At 37.7% G+C, this 17,276-nt stretch overlaps 2 protein-coding genes across 2 annotated transcripts; both read right to left on the reverse strand.

Moving 5' to 3' along the window:
- Positions 1-523: 523 nt before the first annotated feature.
- On the reverse strand, positions 524-7,857 carry LOC147550393 (methionine S-methyltransferase-like). Its single transcript, XM_086665486.1, has 10 exons — positions 6,809-7,857; positions 6,629-6,724; positions 5,401-5,589; positions 5,003-5,191; positions 4,689-4,925; positions 4,259-4,393; positions 3,742-4,062; positions 3,312-3,491; positions 1,853-2,821; positions 524-1,337 (listed from the first exon to the last, which is right to left on the reverse strand). Exons 1-10 carry the CDS (start codon positions 7,427-7,429, stop codon positions 1,023-1,025), a joined length of 3,252 nt encoding a protein of 1,083 aa, XP_086521612.1. The 5' UTR covers positions 7,430-7,857; the 3' UTR covers positions 524-1,022.
- Positions 7,858-11,001: 3,144 nt separating this feature from the next.
- On the reverse strand, positions 11,002-13,557 carry LOC147550394 (protein FEZ-like). The gene is made up of 3 exons (XM_086665487.1): positions 12,847-13,557; positions 12,381-12,649; positions 11,002-12,094 (listed from the first exon to the last, which is right to left on the reverse strand). Exons 1-3 carry the CDS (start codon positions 13,046-13,048, stop codon positions 11,321-11,323), a joined length of 1,245 nt encoding a protein of 414 aa, XP_086521613.1. The 5' UTR covers positions 13,049-13,557; the 3' UTR covers positions 11,002-11,320.
- Positions 13,558-17,276: the final 3,719 nt, after the last annotated feature.

Consider the following 17,276-nt stretch of genomic DNA (forward strand, 5'->3'; position numbering starts at 1 on the left):
CTTTGACTTGGTCTATTGAACGAGTATTCGTAAAAACCAAGTGGGTAATAGGTGCAGTGCGTATTGACACGTGAAGTGAGGTGTTGTAGTAGTATGAGGTAATGTGGAGCACGAGCCGCACAAGCGATGGGGGGTATGTGGTTTATTTCGATGTAGAGCGAAGATCTTATTAGGGCTTGTTAATCTATTTGAGAGAACGGGTGCCTCTGGGAATATGGATTACAGGTGGCACATGATTATCGTCAGCTCGTGTAAGGTGTTAGACTGTTAGGTTAAGTCCTGCAATGAGCGCAACTCTCATGTTTAGTTGCCACCATTGAGTTGGACCTAAACAGATGGTCGATGATAAGTCATCATGCTCAATATGCCTAGGTGAAGCACATGCTACAATGGCAGGCACGGACAACGGGTCATGATCCTGTGAGAGTGAGCTAACCCCAAATATCCGTCCTCGGTTCAGATTGTAGATGCATTACTTGCTCAGCGCAATCTCATTATTATCGTGAAAGAGAAAAAAATGTAATTGCTGAAACTGTAAAAGATAGTTTTTATTGAATGACAGAGGCTAGTATACAGAACCAGTGAAAACACCAACATATGAAGTACAGAAGACAAACTAAAACAGTGGAAATCTTGTTTGAAGAAGAGAAACGTCTACTTAATGACATTCAACAAATCTGCTAAAGAAATTCTCTACTATTTCGGAACACCAGAGACCCCATTAACTTGCTTATTCTAAGATTCCTAATTTCCTACTATCAACTACAAGAAACTCAACATGAAATTTGAATTGACTAGAGTTAGATTCCGAGTGATTGTTTTTGTCTCTGTTGTGATGCATGACTCATCTGAGTGGCTGACTAGGGCTGATTCTGGGTGCATTAGAGTCAGATATAAAATGAGTTTGAATTAAGAGCCTATTGTCTGAATATCATGAAAGGACTATCTCCTGACTAAGACAAGTGAAATTTCAGACAATCAAACAAGTCAGACTCAGACAAATGCAAAAAAACACTACATTACTAGACAACCATCTCATTGAATCTGACAATGCATTCCAAAGCCTTCTCGAATTCAGAATCCTCCAAGGCGATTGTGAACCGACAGTAGCCAGGAATTCCAGTCCAAGATTCACTGTTGATACATAAACCAGTAGCCTTGAGTATAGCCTCTCTGATATTAGAGCCACTTAGTTTGGCTTCGTAAGTTTTAATGGGTCCGTTTTCTTTGGACGAATTACTAAGCATCAAGGTTTTTCCAAGACAAGTAGAAGGCTTCGCAACCATAGATACACCGCCATTGCATTCAAGCACGTCCCATCCGCAACTTTGAAGTGTCTGTTGCAAGTATTATATAGTCAGGTACGTGCAATAACGTTTGTTTTTCATAACTTGTAAATGCCAGACATTTGAAGTGCTATAGATGAATAACAGTGAGTTTAAATTCTTTATATTTCATTAGTCTTATATTATTCTTGTTTATAGTTTTGTTACGAAGGCAGAAATTCTTGTTTATAGTCTTGGAATATCCTTCTTTATAGTTCTATACTTCACAATGAAATTGTATATATAATTTTTCAATACATCCTAACTGTTCCGCAACGGGCCATGGCAGGTCAGAGAGCTAGCCCCGTCTGCCCATTATGGCCCAACCCATTTGGGCACAAGGAACGGCATGCCACAGGCTAAAGCATGTTTTGCCAACACTGCACAGACTGTTTGAAGACACTACCTAAACGTGTCGTACCTAAGTAAAAGCAGATATGCAAATGTTGGATTAGTTTTTTTTTACCAAAAAAGAACGACAGTAAAGGATTCGGTAAATAATATTTTCTCGTGAACATAAAACTGACCTCTTGTAAGCGGATAGATCTGCTCCTTAGAATCCCCTTGTGCTCGTTGAGAGCCTGCACTAAATTCTCTTCTTTCTGATTTCGAAGACTCAACAACTTCTTTATGGCGTATCTAGCCGTGCTGTGAGGCTTGCTTAACCCAGCAAACGTGTAAAATGATTGAATCAACAATGGGTGATTTAAAACCAGATATCCAAATGCAATCCCTCCTGTCAATATTTCACAAGAAAGTCCTCCTAGCAGAGACACACAAAACGTAGTATTCCCCGAGCAACTCAATTCTGGCAGAATTTTTTCAATGTTCCATCCTTTCCAACTCCCAGTATTGAACTCAAGGCCTGAAAAAGAAGTATCAATGACAACTCTAGCCCCAAACTTCGCACACACAGATAATATATCACAGATATCATCGTTGCTATATAACAAGCCAGTTGGGTTGATTGTTGGACCCGAAAGATACACCCACGGTTTATTTATAGTTGAGAGCGAGTCCTGAAGAATCTTTTGTGTAAGCTTAAATCCTTTTCCAGAGTGGGTAGGGATATTTGCTATGTTTGCTTTCAAAAACTTTGCAGCAGATACATAATTTCCGTTTGAACCTGAAGGGAAACAAAAGGTACCTCCTTCTTGGACACAACAGAGGACAAGGTTGTTAAAAAGAGCCAATGAGGAGTCCCCATATATTATCTCCGAGGAGCTATTAGTTGGGAACCCGTAATTGGACTTGATAAATTGTCGAATACCAGTCTTCACATCTGATTCTGATTCTGTCATGTTTTGCCTTGCGAAACTTTCAAAGATGGTAGCCTTGACAGTAGAAGGTAATGGCAAGAAGCTTTGATCAACATCCATATGAACCAGTGAGAAATTCTCCAACTCATGAACAGACAATTCGGCATCATTAAGGGCCTCAGTAGCCGAACTTGAAAATCCAATCATCTCAACAGGCGCTGCCTTTGCAGAGTCTCTCTACGTGAATAACTAGAAATTAGTTTAAATAGAAGAACATAATTCATTTGTCACTCTGAAAGTTTAGCTCTCAATTGAGTCTGAATAGGAAAGGCTTATATGTCAAAGACGGGCATGGAAGCTAACGTATACAATGTGAAACTAGATGTGTTTGGGCTTTGAAATGTTTTTCTCCTGCTTTACCCAAACCAAAACCCTGATATAAATCTAACTGAGCAGATAAAGTATCGTTTCATGGATATGGAAAATTGGAAACGGGTACCAGAATCTGACACTAGTAGATAAACATCTGTAATAGGTAGTCGGCAAATATGCATATATTTTTTCTTCAATCATCTCGTCGTGGTTATTCGATCTTGCTTATGATCTTTTTCCTTCTGGACCAACCATTGTTACATCATACACATAAAGACGATAACCTAGAGCCGCATGCTTTGCCCTAATCACAAAAGATATACATACTAAAGAAAAGAAAACTGTAAAGCCAAACCTGTTCAGGGGGATGGCGGTCAGCAAGATGAAAAGCTAGAAGCTCATGGAAAAGACACCCATAGTAGTATTGGCTAAACAAAGCTGTATGGCCCTCAAGCAACTCAACCGTCTTTGACAATGCCTTAAATATGGTTTTCTCTTCTGAAATGACAAATGCAACTTCTAGATCTGAATAAACCTGGAACAAATGGTTAACCTCAATTGACTATTACTTATTACCAGAATAAATCAAAGGACAAAAAAACTAACTACACATTCCACTACGCCTAAGCCCGAAATGAAGTTTTTTTACTTTTGAAGTTTAAACTTTCACCGCAAGTAACACAGAGCTGGCACAGATCTAAGAGCAAACACCATCAACCCTAGTGAATCACTCAGTTCAGGGTTTTTACTGAAGTTGTCAAACAGTCTGAAAGAATCTGTAGTACCTGATTTTTCACAAGACCACATAAAATTGCTGCATGTGGAGGAAGAGTATTTCCTGCTAAATATTTCAGGACACCATTTGAGCTAGGCAGACTGGAGAGCTCAAAATGGTCAGATATATCGATGAAAAGGCGGGAACCAATATCCCTTGTAGTGTCTAGAAGGTGTCCAAAAGCTGAACTTGTAACTGCCTCAAAATGAGCCATCCCTGTAATTACAACCTGTGGTTTCAGCTTCCTTATCAACTCTATCATGAGGTCTGATTGTCGAGGAGCTTCAATGACTGTAATGACATCATCTGGAGACTTATCATTTGTTCTTCCCTGTATGTACATAATTTCTTCTTTCAGCTAATAACACAAGTGTTGACAATAAATTCAATCTATCGGCAGGATTTTCTTGTTGTTCAGAAAAAAAACAATCAGAATGTAAATTTCTTGCTTTTAGGAGAAAGTAATAAGTGTAAAGTAATGAAAGTGAATCATGTAGTGAAACAGCAAACAACCAAGTAAATCATACCTCAATTGCCAGAGATGTCAACCACTGCTTGGGCAGGTGTCTGGTCAGATGTTCGTCAACAATGGCAAGGCGTGGAGAGAAAAGTTGCAGTGTATTTTCAATAGCAACTGCCCTTGAAGGGAATACGACAACATTCTAGAGTATCAATAACAAAAACACAGTCAGAGAATAATTTATTTTGCACAATAAAAAATTGAAACACCACAAAAACAAAGATTAGTTCCTCTTGCGAAAAAATTGAGCTTTATCTATGAATAAGATGGGCTGACTGGGCTGCTAATTTGTACTCATAAAAGTGTTCTCAAAGAAATTAGAGTACAATAAATAGTCCTATAATCTTACAGGTATGTAACTCATCTAGACTTGTCAGTTAGGTTTAGCAAATTCTTCAACATCGTAAATGATAAATAGGAGAAGAAGATTTTCTTACATCAGTCTTAAGTGGAATATGATGGTATACTTTAAAAAATCCTGCAATGAGATTACGAAACTGAGTGCTTCCAGCTGGAGGCTCATACTGGAAAAACGAATTTTCTTTGAGAGCATTAGCAAGATATGCTAGGAAAGGAATCTTTTCATCAGCAACAGCATCATCATCGAAGGATAAATCCAACGAACTGCTAATCTCTTGGAAGCCATTTTTAAGAAAATCAAATATGACCTTCACCTGAAAATGATATGCTCTATGTCATGCACTTGATCTTCTTCATCGTTTCTAATGGAAACCAAAAGTTTAGGGAATACCTGATTCGGCTGACGAAGTTGACAGCTATAGACGGATAAAGCATGTGAGATACGTCCCCCAGCTTTCCCGTATGCCCAGGCTGTTCGTGCACAAATAGGCTGATCTCCGACAAGACCCATAAAAAACTCAAAGCGGTGGGGACTGTTCTTTTCAATTTCAACTAACGCCGAAATGTCAGTATCAGCGGCCTGCAGCAATACATATCAAGAAGTAAGCACTACCAAGTCTTTCAATGAGGTGTCGGTTCCCAGAGAAACATGGAGAAACAAAATAGTTTGGACATAATTTGAGAGGGATTGTGTCAATAATTATGAAACTAGATCACACAGAATTACTGTGGTTACTAGAGATGGACCAATAAAAACATAAAAGAAAACTTTACATAGAGAAATATTACTTGAGTAACTTTAGTCTGCCAAAGCTTTGTAACTTGGAAACCACGACGCTCAAACAAGCGCTTACAGACACCTTGTCCTGGTCGGCCTCCGATATTAAATATCATCAATCCCATAGGTTTGATAACAGAAATTCCTTCCTCTACAGCTCTAGCAATTAGGCCTAAGCCAAATTGATCCTCAACAAAGCCCTGGATAAGAAGAAAAATTATATGCTAGGTACTGATTCCTTGTATTGAACAAGCGGAGATGATAACTCACTCGACAATTCTATATCAAATACATCACTTCATTAGAATGCATAACGAATCAAACAGCAAAGTAATGACAGAAATAGGAATAGAAACACTTGATTAGGGATAAAGGGTGAATCAATGTGGCAAAATTTGCATAAACTAATTTCATGTCAAATGCATATTAACTCAGTTTTGCACAGTATACTAGAAGTTCCTGTGATGCAAGGTACAAATATTTTCTTTTAGCTTCACCTTCTACTTGGTGCAAGTTCAGAAACAAAGATGTACAGATGTTTATCATCTGAGCAAATTATTTCCAATTGAAGGGAAGAAGTTTATTTGTTCGGTACATTTCAAACTCAAAACCAATTCCAGATGAGTGGGTGGCCCAAGGATCTTACTTACTAAGCTCTCAGACTAACCTGGGTCCATGTGGGACTATTCTCAACACATCTCACCACTTCAGGCTTTCTATTGAGCCTAAAACATGGTTTTACTTGTACGAGCTAACGTCTAGCACATTACAAGGAGTCTAGTATGTATAGCCGTACTCGTGTACCATATTAAGGTTGTGGCTACCAATTGAAGAACAATTTGTAATGACTGGGGTGGTCCTACTATCATACTTGGTCCCATGCTAATTTTGGTCCATGTAAGACTATTCTCAACTCTCTATTCCGCTTGATGAATCAAACCTTTGGATGTGAATTACAAGTTATTAACTTAAGATATTGCAGCTTTTTTTTAGTAGTATCTAAACTTGCAACTTGGGTGGTGTTTTTTTTTCTATTGTTAGAATATGTCTCGTCTGACTCGATTAGACCCAAAATCATTCTAAACCAGCCATTCAAACTAATACTCTAAGACATCACGAGTCAAACAAAAACAGACCTCGAGTCAGATCTTACTTATAGAGTTAAACACATACCTTAGATGAGGCAATGATTCAAGTCATCATAAAGAAAATTTAGATAGGGAAAAATGTTTTCTTTACCTGAAGTGCACAATAGTTGCTTAATGAATGCAAGAATTCCTCACTTGCATTTTCAGTAATCATCTTTGACATAGCTTCTGGATTAGGGTTTAGAATCTATTGACAAACAACAAAAAAGGGGTTATCACTTATCAATCAAAGGAAAATATAATGAAAATCTCTTAAAACATAAAAATGTACCTGAGGTATACATCCAACAATTCTCTCAAGTTGTAAATTATGATTTTGACAATAAGATAAAAGATCAGATTCATGAAATTCAACTCTATCAAGCAAACATTTCTTCTCTTCATCATAAATAGGTTCACCATTTCCATCTAATGCATTTAAGTATAAATTTATTCTAGCAACTTTAATTGCTCTAGGGTTTATATCAAGACCATAAACTTTCAATGGTGACCATTTCATAGCAAGAGCAATAGAAATCCAACCATTACCACATCCAAGTTCAGCAACAGTTTTATCTTTGAAGATAGATTCAGGATGTCTATTTAATCCTTCATAGAAAGTGAAAGACCAATCTTCTGGTACAAAAATACTTGGAATTTCCATCATCTTTAATGTGTTGTTTTGTTTCTGATTAGTTTGATTATCTGAAAGAGGGATATCGTGAAGGCGGAAATGGTAAGATTGGAAGCAGTGATTGAGGGATTCATTGGAATTGAAATGTTTTTGAAGATCGGATAAGAAAACTCGAGCTTTTGTTCTGGTTTTGGGGTTTTCGAGCTTTTCTAGTAGAGATTTGAAGGCATTGTAAGCTGAATCTCCTGATTGCTCACACTGTTTCAAGAATTCTTCCATTTACTAGAGAGAGAAAGTAGAGAGAGAGAGAGTGAGGAAAGTGGAAAGATGCAAAAACAACAGTTGCCTGAGCAAGAAGATTGGCGGGAGCTTTTAAAAGAGGAAGAAAGAATAAAATAGATCAACTTTTGTTGTGGGGTAATTTGTTTAGGGGCTCCAATTTGTGACTAAATGGCCATTTTGGTCCTCAATTAGTCTGACAGTTTGTTTTGGGTCTCAATTGTGGTCGATTTTGTTCTTTCTCTTTCATTTTGTTTTCTCTCATCCTCATCTTCCCCCCTTCACTTGAGCGAGAAAAAGTCGTTGGCAATTTGCCATCAACTTTCACTCTCTCTAATTCATTTCCATGTTTTTCTCTCTCAACTCTCATCGTCAGCTCGGTTTCTCATTATCTATCTCTAAGCAAAAGAATCGTAAAGGATGAAATCGCTTTGTACAGTGAAGGGTGTTTGCCTCTCTGTTCATGAAGGGAGAAATCGTCCCCTTCATCGGAGAAGGGAGAAAAAGCCCCCTTCACTGGAGAAGGGATTCCGATGGAAGGATGTCCTCCCTTCACTGGATTATTGAGAGAGAGAGAATAGAGAAAAAAGTAGGAAAAGACTGAAAATTGTCGACAAAGAGACGCCAACCAACGATCCTTTTTTGTCAACCTCTCAAATGAAGGGTGAGAGATGAGGACATGAGTCATTAGGTGGAGGAGTGAGAACAAAATAAAACTAAAAAATCAACCAAATTAAGATAGTACACAAAGGGTGCAAATAGAAAATGGGACAAAAATTGAAGGCCAAAACAGTTAGTTGGTCACAAATCGGAGACCAAAAAAGAATTAAGCTAAAATAAATTTGTTTATTTATTTATTTCCTCATTTTCTGATGAGGAAATTGATCTGAAGACTCAATTTCAAAAGTTAAAAAGACAAGTTATATTTTGTTTGATTAAAAACTCAAATTTTGTAATTTGTTTGGTTAAAATCTTAATATTTATATTTTTTTTTTGTTAAAACTCAAGATAATCTGGAACATTCTTGCAAATTGTTGCAAAGCTCTTGCAACCTGTTGCAAATTACAAAATTTCCGAGGGAGTTGAAGACTAAAAAAAATTGAGTGATCCATTTCACCAAAATAAAAATTTATAGGGAGTTTTGACCAAATTTTCCTTTTCGGATAAATCTTATAAACAGTGAATAGCATGAATATGAAAAATCAAAATTAAATTTCCCAAATATTAGCTGGAATTAGCCATTTAAACAATTCAAAAGACACCATAAATTAAAGAAATGTTAATCTTCTAAAATGTTACTCAAGACAACTCAAAAGGCGAGTCAGATTTCACATCCGACTTAAAGAAAAAAAAACAATACCAAGTGTTTGCATGTCTGCTTGGAATCTAACATGTGAGCCGCGTGTATGAGAGACCATACTTATTCTCCCATCGTTTATTTGAATGTAGAAACCCTAACAGATGTTGATACCTGGGGATGTCGAGGCCTTTTAAGTGGACTTGTTAGAATTCATCCCAGGAACAAAAGCTCTAGCCACATGGTGCCGCCTAATCGTAAAAATGTAGATAGATGGTGGTGGGCTTGGATGTCATATATAGACTTCAAAACGAGCACAGATCGTGAACATCCATGGTACGCACCTATTGCTATTTATATGTTGTTATTATTCTTATTTCGAAATTTCCTTCAATATCTTAGGCATATTTTCTTTGGCATTTTCTGTAATTGCTTTAGAAAATACCCCATCCCCACTACAATTTTAAACAGAATTTTCAAATTCCGTTCGCGCCCCCAACAAATTTCTAGGTGAACCAAATACTCAATTATATCAAATCGAAGGCAAATTGAGAAGAACAAAATTCCTTACTTTCTAAGTCATTATCTATATATCTGAATTCTCATCCTTTCCTAATAATAGTATTTTCAACCAAAAATAATAATTGAAGTTGTGATTTTATCTGTTTTCTGACTTTTCTGGCAAAGAGATGTATTACTTTTTGTGGGTATCGTCTAGGGAGGCCCAATTTGGATGTTCTTTTCTAGTGAGGGGGTATATATGGACTAAAAAGCAGAAGCTTTAGGAGGTTGTGGAGATTTGTCAGTAAGAGAGACAGAGAGAGCTTTGGTTGGAGTGCCCAACAACTCCTACCCTTCTCTTGTTTCAGAATCTACTCAAACCCCCCACTTGCAACACAAGTTTGGGGTGATGAATTATTATCCCACAATCTACATCCTTTGGCTATAGAATTTGTCAAGGAATAAGTCTTGATCAATCTTTTTCATGCACATTTGTTTATAGGAAACAGTTTACGTAACGTAATAGCACATAGTATTAGAACTATGGTTCAAAGATGGATGAATGGATCACGACTTCGTAATCTTAGTTCTGTTTGGAAGGGAAGTGTCGAATTAATTCAGGCATATGATAATGTGATGAGGTATTAGAATTATCCACCATAGACATAGAGTTACAATTTCTAGGTTAGATAAGTCTGGGGCGATTCTTGCTTTGCAGTGTCTATAAGTTAGTTTTACCCCTCCACATTGTCCAAAACCAAATTTCAGCGGGTTCACGTGGAAAGGGGGCGTCTATAAACTTCCCATTTAAGTCCCCCATTAGAACTAGCCTCTGAAGTAGAAGCCCAAGACTATTTGAGGGTATATGAGGCCCAAGACCAAACATATACAGGTTAAGGCCCATGATTTCCTTAGGTCACAAATTACTCGACTACTGAATTTTGCTAGTCCTCTTGTTGAAGCATATGCTTTTGTTCGTGATAAAGTAGTACTCAATCATGGTTTCTCAGCAAACAATTGCTCGGTCAGTTGGTTGTAACTCTGAAAATTCGGAGGCCACAGATTCAATTCATGCTGAAAGTTGAAATCCATCATTTATATATTAACTTGTGTTGATAGGAGATCAATAAATCAAGTAAAGTATAAATAAATGGACTTTAGGTATCCTAAAATGACCTAAAAAGTCTTTGTATTAACATTTAGTGTCCAAAATATCATTAACGATGATACTTATAGAACTTATTAATTCATGATGTATCTTCGTGATATATCCATATGACTATATTACATTGCGAATGAGGAAGAAATGTAGTGACTCTTTGAGTCCCATATCAAAAAATAAAAATTGTGGTTTCTTCAATGAAGAACATGTAAACACCCAACCAAAGTGCCTTGGGGGTCTTCTATATATAGGCAACTATTATACTTCCCTGATTTACTTAGGATCTTCCTAGCTACCATCAAAGACCTGTGGATGGTACCCACTACCCACAAAGGCTGATCCTAGGAGCATGCACATTCATTCTCACTCTCCCATTCGAGAGTTATTTCTTCAATTCCAAGAACAATATACAAAGGCTTGCTTGTCACACAGGCACTACTTGTTATTAGGTCTGCTTGAGAAAAGAAGCAACTAACCCTAGTTTTGATATTCATCTTTAAATGGGAAATGCATATAGAAATCAATAAATATTGTAAATACATACTAGTATAATATTGAATGTTTAATATGACAAACTTGAAAGACTTGCAGAACTGAAAATAAAAGAAGACAAGAAGTAAATGCAAAATTTAATACTTATCACGGACTTGACATGAAATATACTACTATGTCTTAAATATTTATGATCATTACTACACTAGTATTGCAGTTGTGCATGAAACTACTCCATTAATAAACCCTAACTTTGAGGACCATTCATCCCATTCATTACTACATTAACTAACTAACTTTGGAAGATAAAAATCTGAAAAGAAGAACTAATGGATCAACTCAAGTACAGTAAATAACATGATCATTGAAAAATACAAAACTATATACTAGTACTAGTTATGATCACCATTATTGTATGTGTAGTTTCATTGAAGAGTGATCATTTAAAATGATAAGTAGTAGTAGTAGTACTATTATAGTTTCTATTTGCTTCTGGGATGAGATTCCATTCCCAAAGCTTTTCTTGGAATGTCAATGGGGTGAGTGAATTCGGACTATTTACCGTGTCGATTGGTGCTACTAATTGATGTTCTTGATGAGAAGGAGGTAACTGCAAGAATTGTGAGGCATTTTGATGATGATTCTGTTGTTGTTGTTGTTGTTGATGGGTGTAAGCTTGTTGGTAGTTTACTATTTTATGAAGATCGTCGGCTACAGGGACTAGAATCGAAGAAGAGGAAGAGGAAGGAGAATTGAAGAGGGTGGTACTTGAATTTTGTAGGAGAAGAGAGCACTCAACTTGTTTAGGCCGGTGGCGAAGATCAGGTTGATCATCCTTCTTTTGGATACAATAAGATTCGAACTCTGGTCTCTTCAGTGGACTGACACACATCAGTCGACTATCAGTAACAGCTTGATCGCCTTCTTCGCACAAAACCCTTGGTGGTGGAAGGGTGGAGTTTAATGGATGATTTTCTAGACCAACAGTTGTCCAGGTATTAGTAGTACTAGTACTAGAAGTAGCAACTTCATGTGGCTTTTCTAACTCGGACGATGATGATAGAAGTTGGAGGCTAATTGTCGAAGGATGAACAATATTTTGTTGTCTTTTATCACTGAATTGGACTGATCCCCTCGAAGAGGAAGTACCCGAAGAAATGGAATTATCATCTACTCCGGCTCTTTTGTGTACTCGACAAAGCGAAATTTCTGCCTGCAATCATCAGCATACATATTTTATTGATTACAACAACATAGAAAATCATTAGTACTTGTAACCCTAATTTTTATTTCAAGATGGCAATGAACATCTTTGCCACAAGGGGAGTTGAGAGCATACTTACAATATCAAGACAACCTTAACCAATGCCCATCTATAATAGTGTACATATTGTTTTTTACAAGATTATATGAACGCTTCAATTAAGTTTCAAAATATGAAGAGAAGAGGGAAATTGACCTAAATTCTTCTTCCATTTTTTGTGGAATTAATCAAGTACCTTTTGGTATCGATCTGTCTCGTGTTGTGGTAGGCGATATTCGTTCATAATCCAACTAGTTCTTATACCTTTTGGAGCCTTACCAGAGTAGAAAACCAAGGTCTTCTTAAGGCCAATTGACCTACCACTCTCAGTTCGAATCATTCGGTCGGCACCAGTAGCTTTCCAGTAGCCGGAAGTAGTTACACGGTTTGGACGATCACCATTTCGATATTTTCGATCTCTAGGAACATAGAAAAACCATTCCTTTTCTCCTATTGCTGCCAGTGCTAAGAAGTAAACAAGAAAGAGAATATATCTCAGAGAAGAGCATTGAAGTAGTATAAACTAGCTAGACAAGACTCAAAACTAGGTCAAATCCCACAAAATTTTCACACTTGAAACCAAACCCATATCAAAATATTGAAGAGAAGACAAGGAAGACAAAATCGAAGAATAACAAATTAAGGATAAGTTCATAATATACCAGGAAGCTCCCATGGGTCATAACGATATAGATCGAGAAACGTTATGAGCTCTACATTGAAGCGTTTTCCTTCGACTTTTCTACGAAGATAGAATTCGATGAGTTCTTCTTCGGTTGGGTGGAACCGGAATCCGGGCATGACCATATCGTGATCGTGGGCGTCTTTTTCATCGTTGTGGTTCATGGTTACTGCAATTGCCATAAACTACTTACAATCCAATTGTAGTATCTCTTTTCTTGTAGCTACTACTAGGTAGTAGAAGAATTAGTAAGTTATCATGAATAAAAACCCTAATTAGGCTTATGTATAGTTCTCCCATTTATATATAAGAGAGTTTTGTAAGTTTTTATGGTACGAAGGAAACAGTTAAACTGTTATAAAACCATGTAAAAAATGAATATATATATATATATATATATATATAGATAGAGTTGAACTCTTTTTGTATGTGTGCTAGTTTATGCATATGTGGCTATGTGCAGAAGAAAATTATAAGAAAGAAGAGTAATGGAAAATGAGAGAGAGAGAGAGAGAGAGAGAGAGAGAGAGAGAGAGAGAGAGAGAGAGAGAGAGAGGAGAAGGTAATGTTGGAGAAAGATCAACATAGCTTTCAGGCCCTACATGGGAGTGAGGGTAAGGGGGGGTTACATTAAGAGATAGAAAGAGACATTTCAAGAAGATGACAAGTTGGGTTGTAGCCTGTTAGTCTTGGCCTCTCTCTCACTGGTCTAAACTGTTAAGTGATAGTGTTTAGTATAGTGTGGGAGTGTACACTTATGTAGTTTATCTTTTGTGTGAGGTTATTCATGTAATTCTTCATAAGTACATTTCTCCTATAAATACAAATGGCTACCCTACTGTTGAGGGTGTCTTGACTCAAACTTCTACATGGTATCAAGAGCCTCTAAACCTTAGTTTTTTTTAGTGCCAATCTTCTTCTTCTTCTTCTTCTTCTTCTTCACCTTGCTTTCAGTGCTTTCTTTCTTCTCGAAATGGATCCTCCAACAGCTCAACAACCAATGGAACCCACTCTTATCTCCTCTCCTTCTTCTTCTACCATCACTACCCTCCCCACTCTCACAAACATAGCTAATCTCATCTCAATCCGTCTGGATAACACTAACTATCTACTCTGGAAAAGCCAACTACTCCCCATTCTTCACTCACAAGACCTTTACAAATTTGTTGATGGCTCTCTTCCTCCTCCTCCTCCAACTATTTCTACCTCCTCCTCTGATTCTTCTTCTTCTTCCATACCAAACCCTGAATATGTCTATTGGTATAGAGTAGATCAAATGCTACTCTCATGGCTAAATGCAACTTTAACAGAGCCTATTTTAACTCAAGTTCTGGGTCTCACATCATCAAGAGCAGTATGGGAATCTCTTGAAAGAACCTTCTCCTCTCTCAACTCAGCTAGGCTAATGAACTTAAAGCTTCAGCTTCAAACATCAAAGAAAGGCTCTCTCTCTATCTCTGAATACTTTCTAAAACTCAAAACCTTGTCTGACTCCCTAGCTGCCATTGGACATCCAGTTGCAGATGATGAACTGGTCCTTATTGTGCTTGCTGGTCTTGGTAATGAATATGAAGGATTTGTCACCTCCATTACTACTCGAACCTTACCTCCCACCTCATCTGAACTTCATTCTCTCTTGTTAACTCATGAATTCAGACTTCAGTTTGTAGCAAGCTCTGTTCCCACTCCCTCTGCTCTTATCACTCAATCACCTTCACCCCCTATCTCTCGATCTTACAATCCAAATCAAAACTTCAATAGAGGCACAAGGGGAAGATCCTACAATAGAGGTAGTGGTCGAGGTCGAAATTTCAGTAGAGGTGGCTACCAAAGACAATCAGTTCTTGGGCCACCACCATCTCGACCACCACTCATATGTCAATACTGTGGGAAATATGGACACACTGCTCGTCAATGCTATTATCTCAATCGAACCACTGATCTTAATCAGTCCTTTGCTGCTCTTGGTATTGATTCAATAGCCTCTGATCCAAATTGGTATATGGACTCAGGTGCGACATCACACATAGCTTCAGATGCTTCTTCTATCATATCTCGAGCAGATACTTCTGTACCTGAAAGTGTCATGGTTGGAAATGGAAATGTTGCATCTGTGTCTGGAGCTGGTAATCTTCTTCTACCCTTCTCAAATATCATTCTTAAAAATACATTAATAGTTCCTTCTTTTAAGAAAAACCTCATCTCTCTATCTCGACTTCTTCATGATCTAAATTGTATTGCTATATTTCATCGAAATGGTTTTATGGTTCAGGATCTTCCCACAGGGAAGACACTACTCGTAGGAACGATGTCTGATGGTTTGTTTCGTCTATCATCTTCTCCAATCTGCCACAAAGCTCAGCCTCTCACCTTGTTTGCTCAATCTCTGCCTCCTGGTTCTCGAACCTCTTCAGAAGTCTGGCATCGCCGTCTTGCTCATGTTAATCTTTCTAATTTCAAGTTATTAGTTAATCAAAAGTTGTTACCATTGTCCAATGCTGTAATGACAAAACTTAAATGTGATAGTTGTGTTTTGGGTAAACATCATCAATTTCCATTTCATTCTGTTAATCATCAAACAAAATTTCCAAATGAGCTCATTCATTCTGACTTATGGGGTCCTTCCCCTGAGTTATCTAACTTAGGCTTTCGATTTGTGCTTTTATTTGTTGATGATTATAGCCGATTTACCTGGCTTTACTTTTTAAAACACAAATCAGAAGTCTTTCATCATTTCAAACTGTTCAAAACCATGGTTGAAAACCAATTTTCAAAACCCATTAAAACTCTGCAAACAGATGGGGGTGGAGAGTACATCAGCAATGAATTCTCTGCTTTTCTTACTCAAAATGGCATTCTCCATCGCAGAACCTGTCCCCACACGCCACAGCAAAACGGCGTGGCCGAGCGTAAAATACGCCATTTAGTTGAGTCTGCACTTTGTCTTCTTCATCAATCTTCTGCACCAATGAAATATTGGCCAGATGCTTTTCAGACAGCTATCTTTACCATTAATCAACTTCCATCGTCTGTTCATAAAGGAATCTCTCCCTTTGAAAAATTGTTTCACAAGAAACCAGATTACAATCTTCTTCGTACCTTCGGTTGCCTCTGTTTTCCATTACTAACACCATATAGATCTTCTAAGCTCGATTTCAAATCAAAACCATGTATCTTCATTGGTTATAGTAACAATCACAAGGGTTATAGATGTCTGGATATAAATTCATCTCGAATTTACATTTCCAGAAGCGTAATTTTTGATGAAGATAAATTCCCTTTCTCATCTTCTTCTTCAACGCCCTCTTTGAAAAATCCCCAAATTAAAAACCCTAATTTCCCACCTCTCTCGCTGACATGGACAGTACCACAACAAGCTGCTCCACCTGTCCCTATCCACGCCGGTCGTTGTCCAGCTATACTAAATCCTTCTTCTAATCTCAATAGCTCGCCTAACAATCCAACGGCTCAAAACCATGGTCAGCGTCACTCACCATTTCGCACGTCACCTTCACATGATTTGTCTCCACCCTACCATTCTGCTCCACTTCAACAGACTGATGTCCATTTGGACACTCCACCTCTTGTGGTCCCACCTTCACAAACTACCAATAACGACCGTCTTCTTCCTTCTTCACCTGCACCACCTTTTCAGACTGCAACTCAACCAACAATTTCAGAACAGAGCATCATACCTGCTGCCCCCTCCATTCTTCCTCCTTCTTCTTCCAACACCTCCACTCATCCTATGATAACGAGAAGTAAAGTTGGCACTAGGAAACCTAAAATATTTCTCACCTCTGTTTCCCCCAAATCACCTACACCTGCCACTGATTTTGAGCTTGAAGAACCATCATCATTTCTTCAAGCTTCAAAACACAAACAGTGGTTACAAGCAATGGATGCAGAAATGAATGCTATCCACAAAAACAAAACTTGGTCTCTTGTTCCAAGAGATTCAACAATGAATGTGGTGGACTGTAAGTGGATTTTTCGAATTAAGATACAAAGCTAGATTAGTTGCAAGAGGCTACTCCCAACAACAAGGCATTGACTATGAGGAAACATTTAGTCCTGTGGTAAGACCTGCTACCATTAGAACTGTTTTATCATTAGCTATGGCTGGAAATTAGAATGTTAGACAATTAGATGTTAAGAATGCATTTTTAAATGGGGATTTATCTGAGTGTGTATTCATGAATCAGCCCAAAGGTTTCATTGATCCCAAGTTTCCTAATCATGTTTGCAAGTTACATAAAGCTCTATATGGCCTCAAACAGGCTCCTAGAGCATGGTATTCAAAGTTCACCTCTTTCCTAACCACCATGGGATTCAAACAATCAATATCTGATCCTTCTATGTTTTATCACAATTCTCATTTGGGCTCCATCATTCTTCTCCTATATGTTG

Source organism: Eschscholzia californica, unplaced genomic scaffold (assembly GCF_041429995.1).
Source record: "Eschscholzia californica isolate CP2 unplaced genomic scaffold, dmEscCali1.0.p SCAF_3, whole genome shotgun sequence".
NCBI classification, from domain to species: Eukaryota; Viridiplantae; Streptophyta; class Magnoliopsida; order Ranunculales; family Papaveraceae; genus Eschscholzia; species Eschscholzia californica.

Coding starts and splice junctions, on each gene's coding strand:
- LOC147550393 (XM_086665486.1), bottom strand. CDS start 7,429: ATGGAAGAATTCTTGAAACAGTGTGAGCAATCAGGAGATTCAGCTTAC. Junction 5,590..6,628: donor GCAACTATTGTGCACTTCAG/GTAAAGAAAACA, acceptor CTTCTTATCCAG/GGCTTTGTTGAGGATCAATT. Junction 4,394..4,688: donor ATATTCCACTTAAGACTGAT/GTAAGAAAATCT, acceptor TTGATACTCTAG/AATGTTGTCGTATTCCCTTC.
- LOC147550394 (XM_086665487.1), bottom strand. CDS start 13,048: ATGGCAATTGCAGTAACCATGAACCACAACGATGAAAAAGACGCCCAC. Junction 12,650..12,846: donor TGACCCATGGGAGCTTCCTG/GTATATTATGAA, acceptor TTTACTTCTTAG/CACTGGCAGCAATAGGAGAA. Junction 12,095..12,380: donor AGACAGATCGATACCAAAAG/GTACTTGATTAA, acceptor TGATGATTGCAG/GCAGAAATTTCGCTTTGTCG.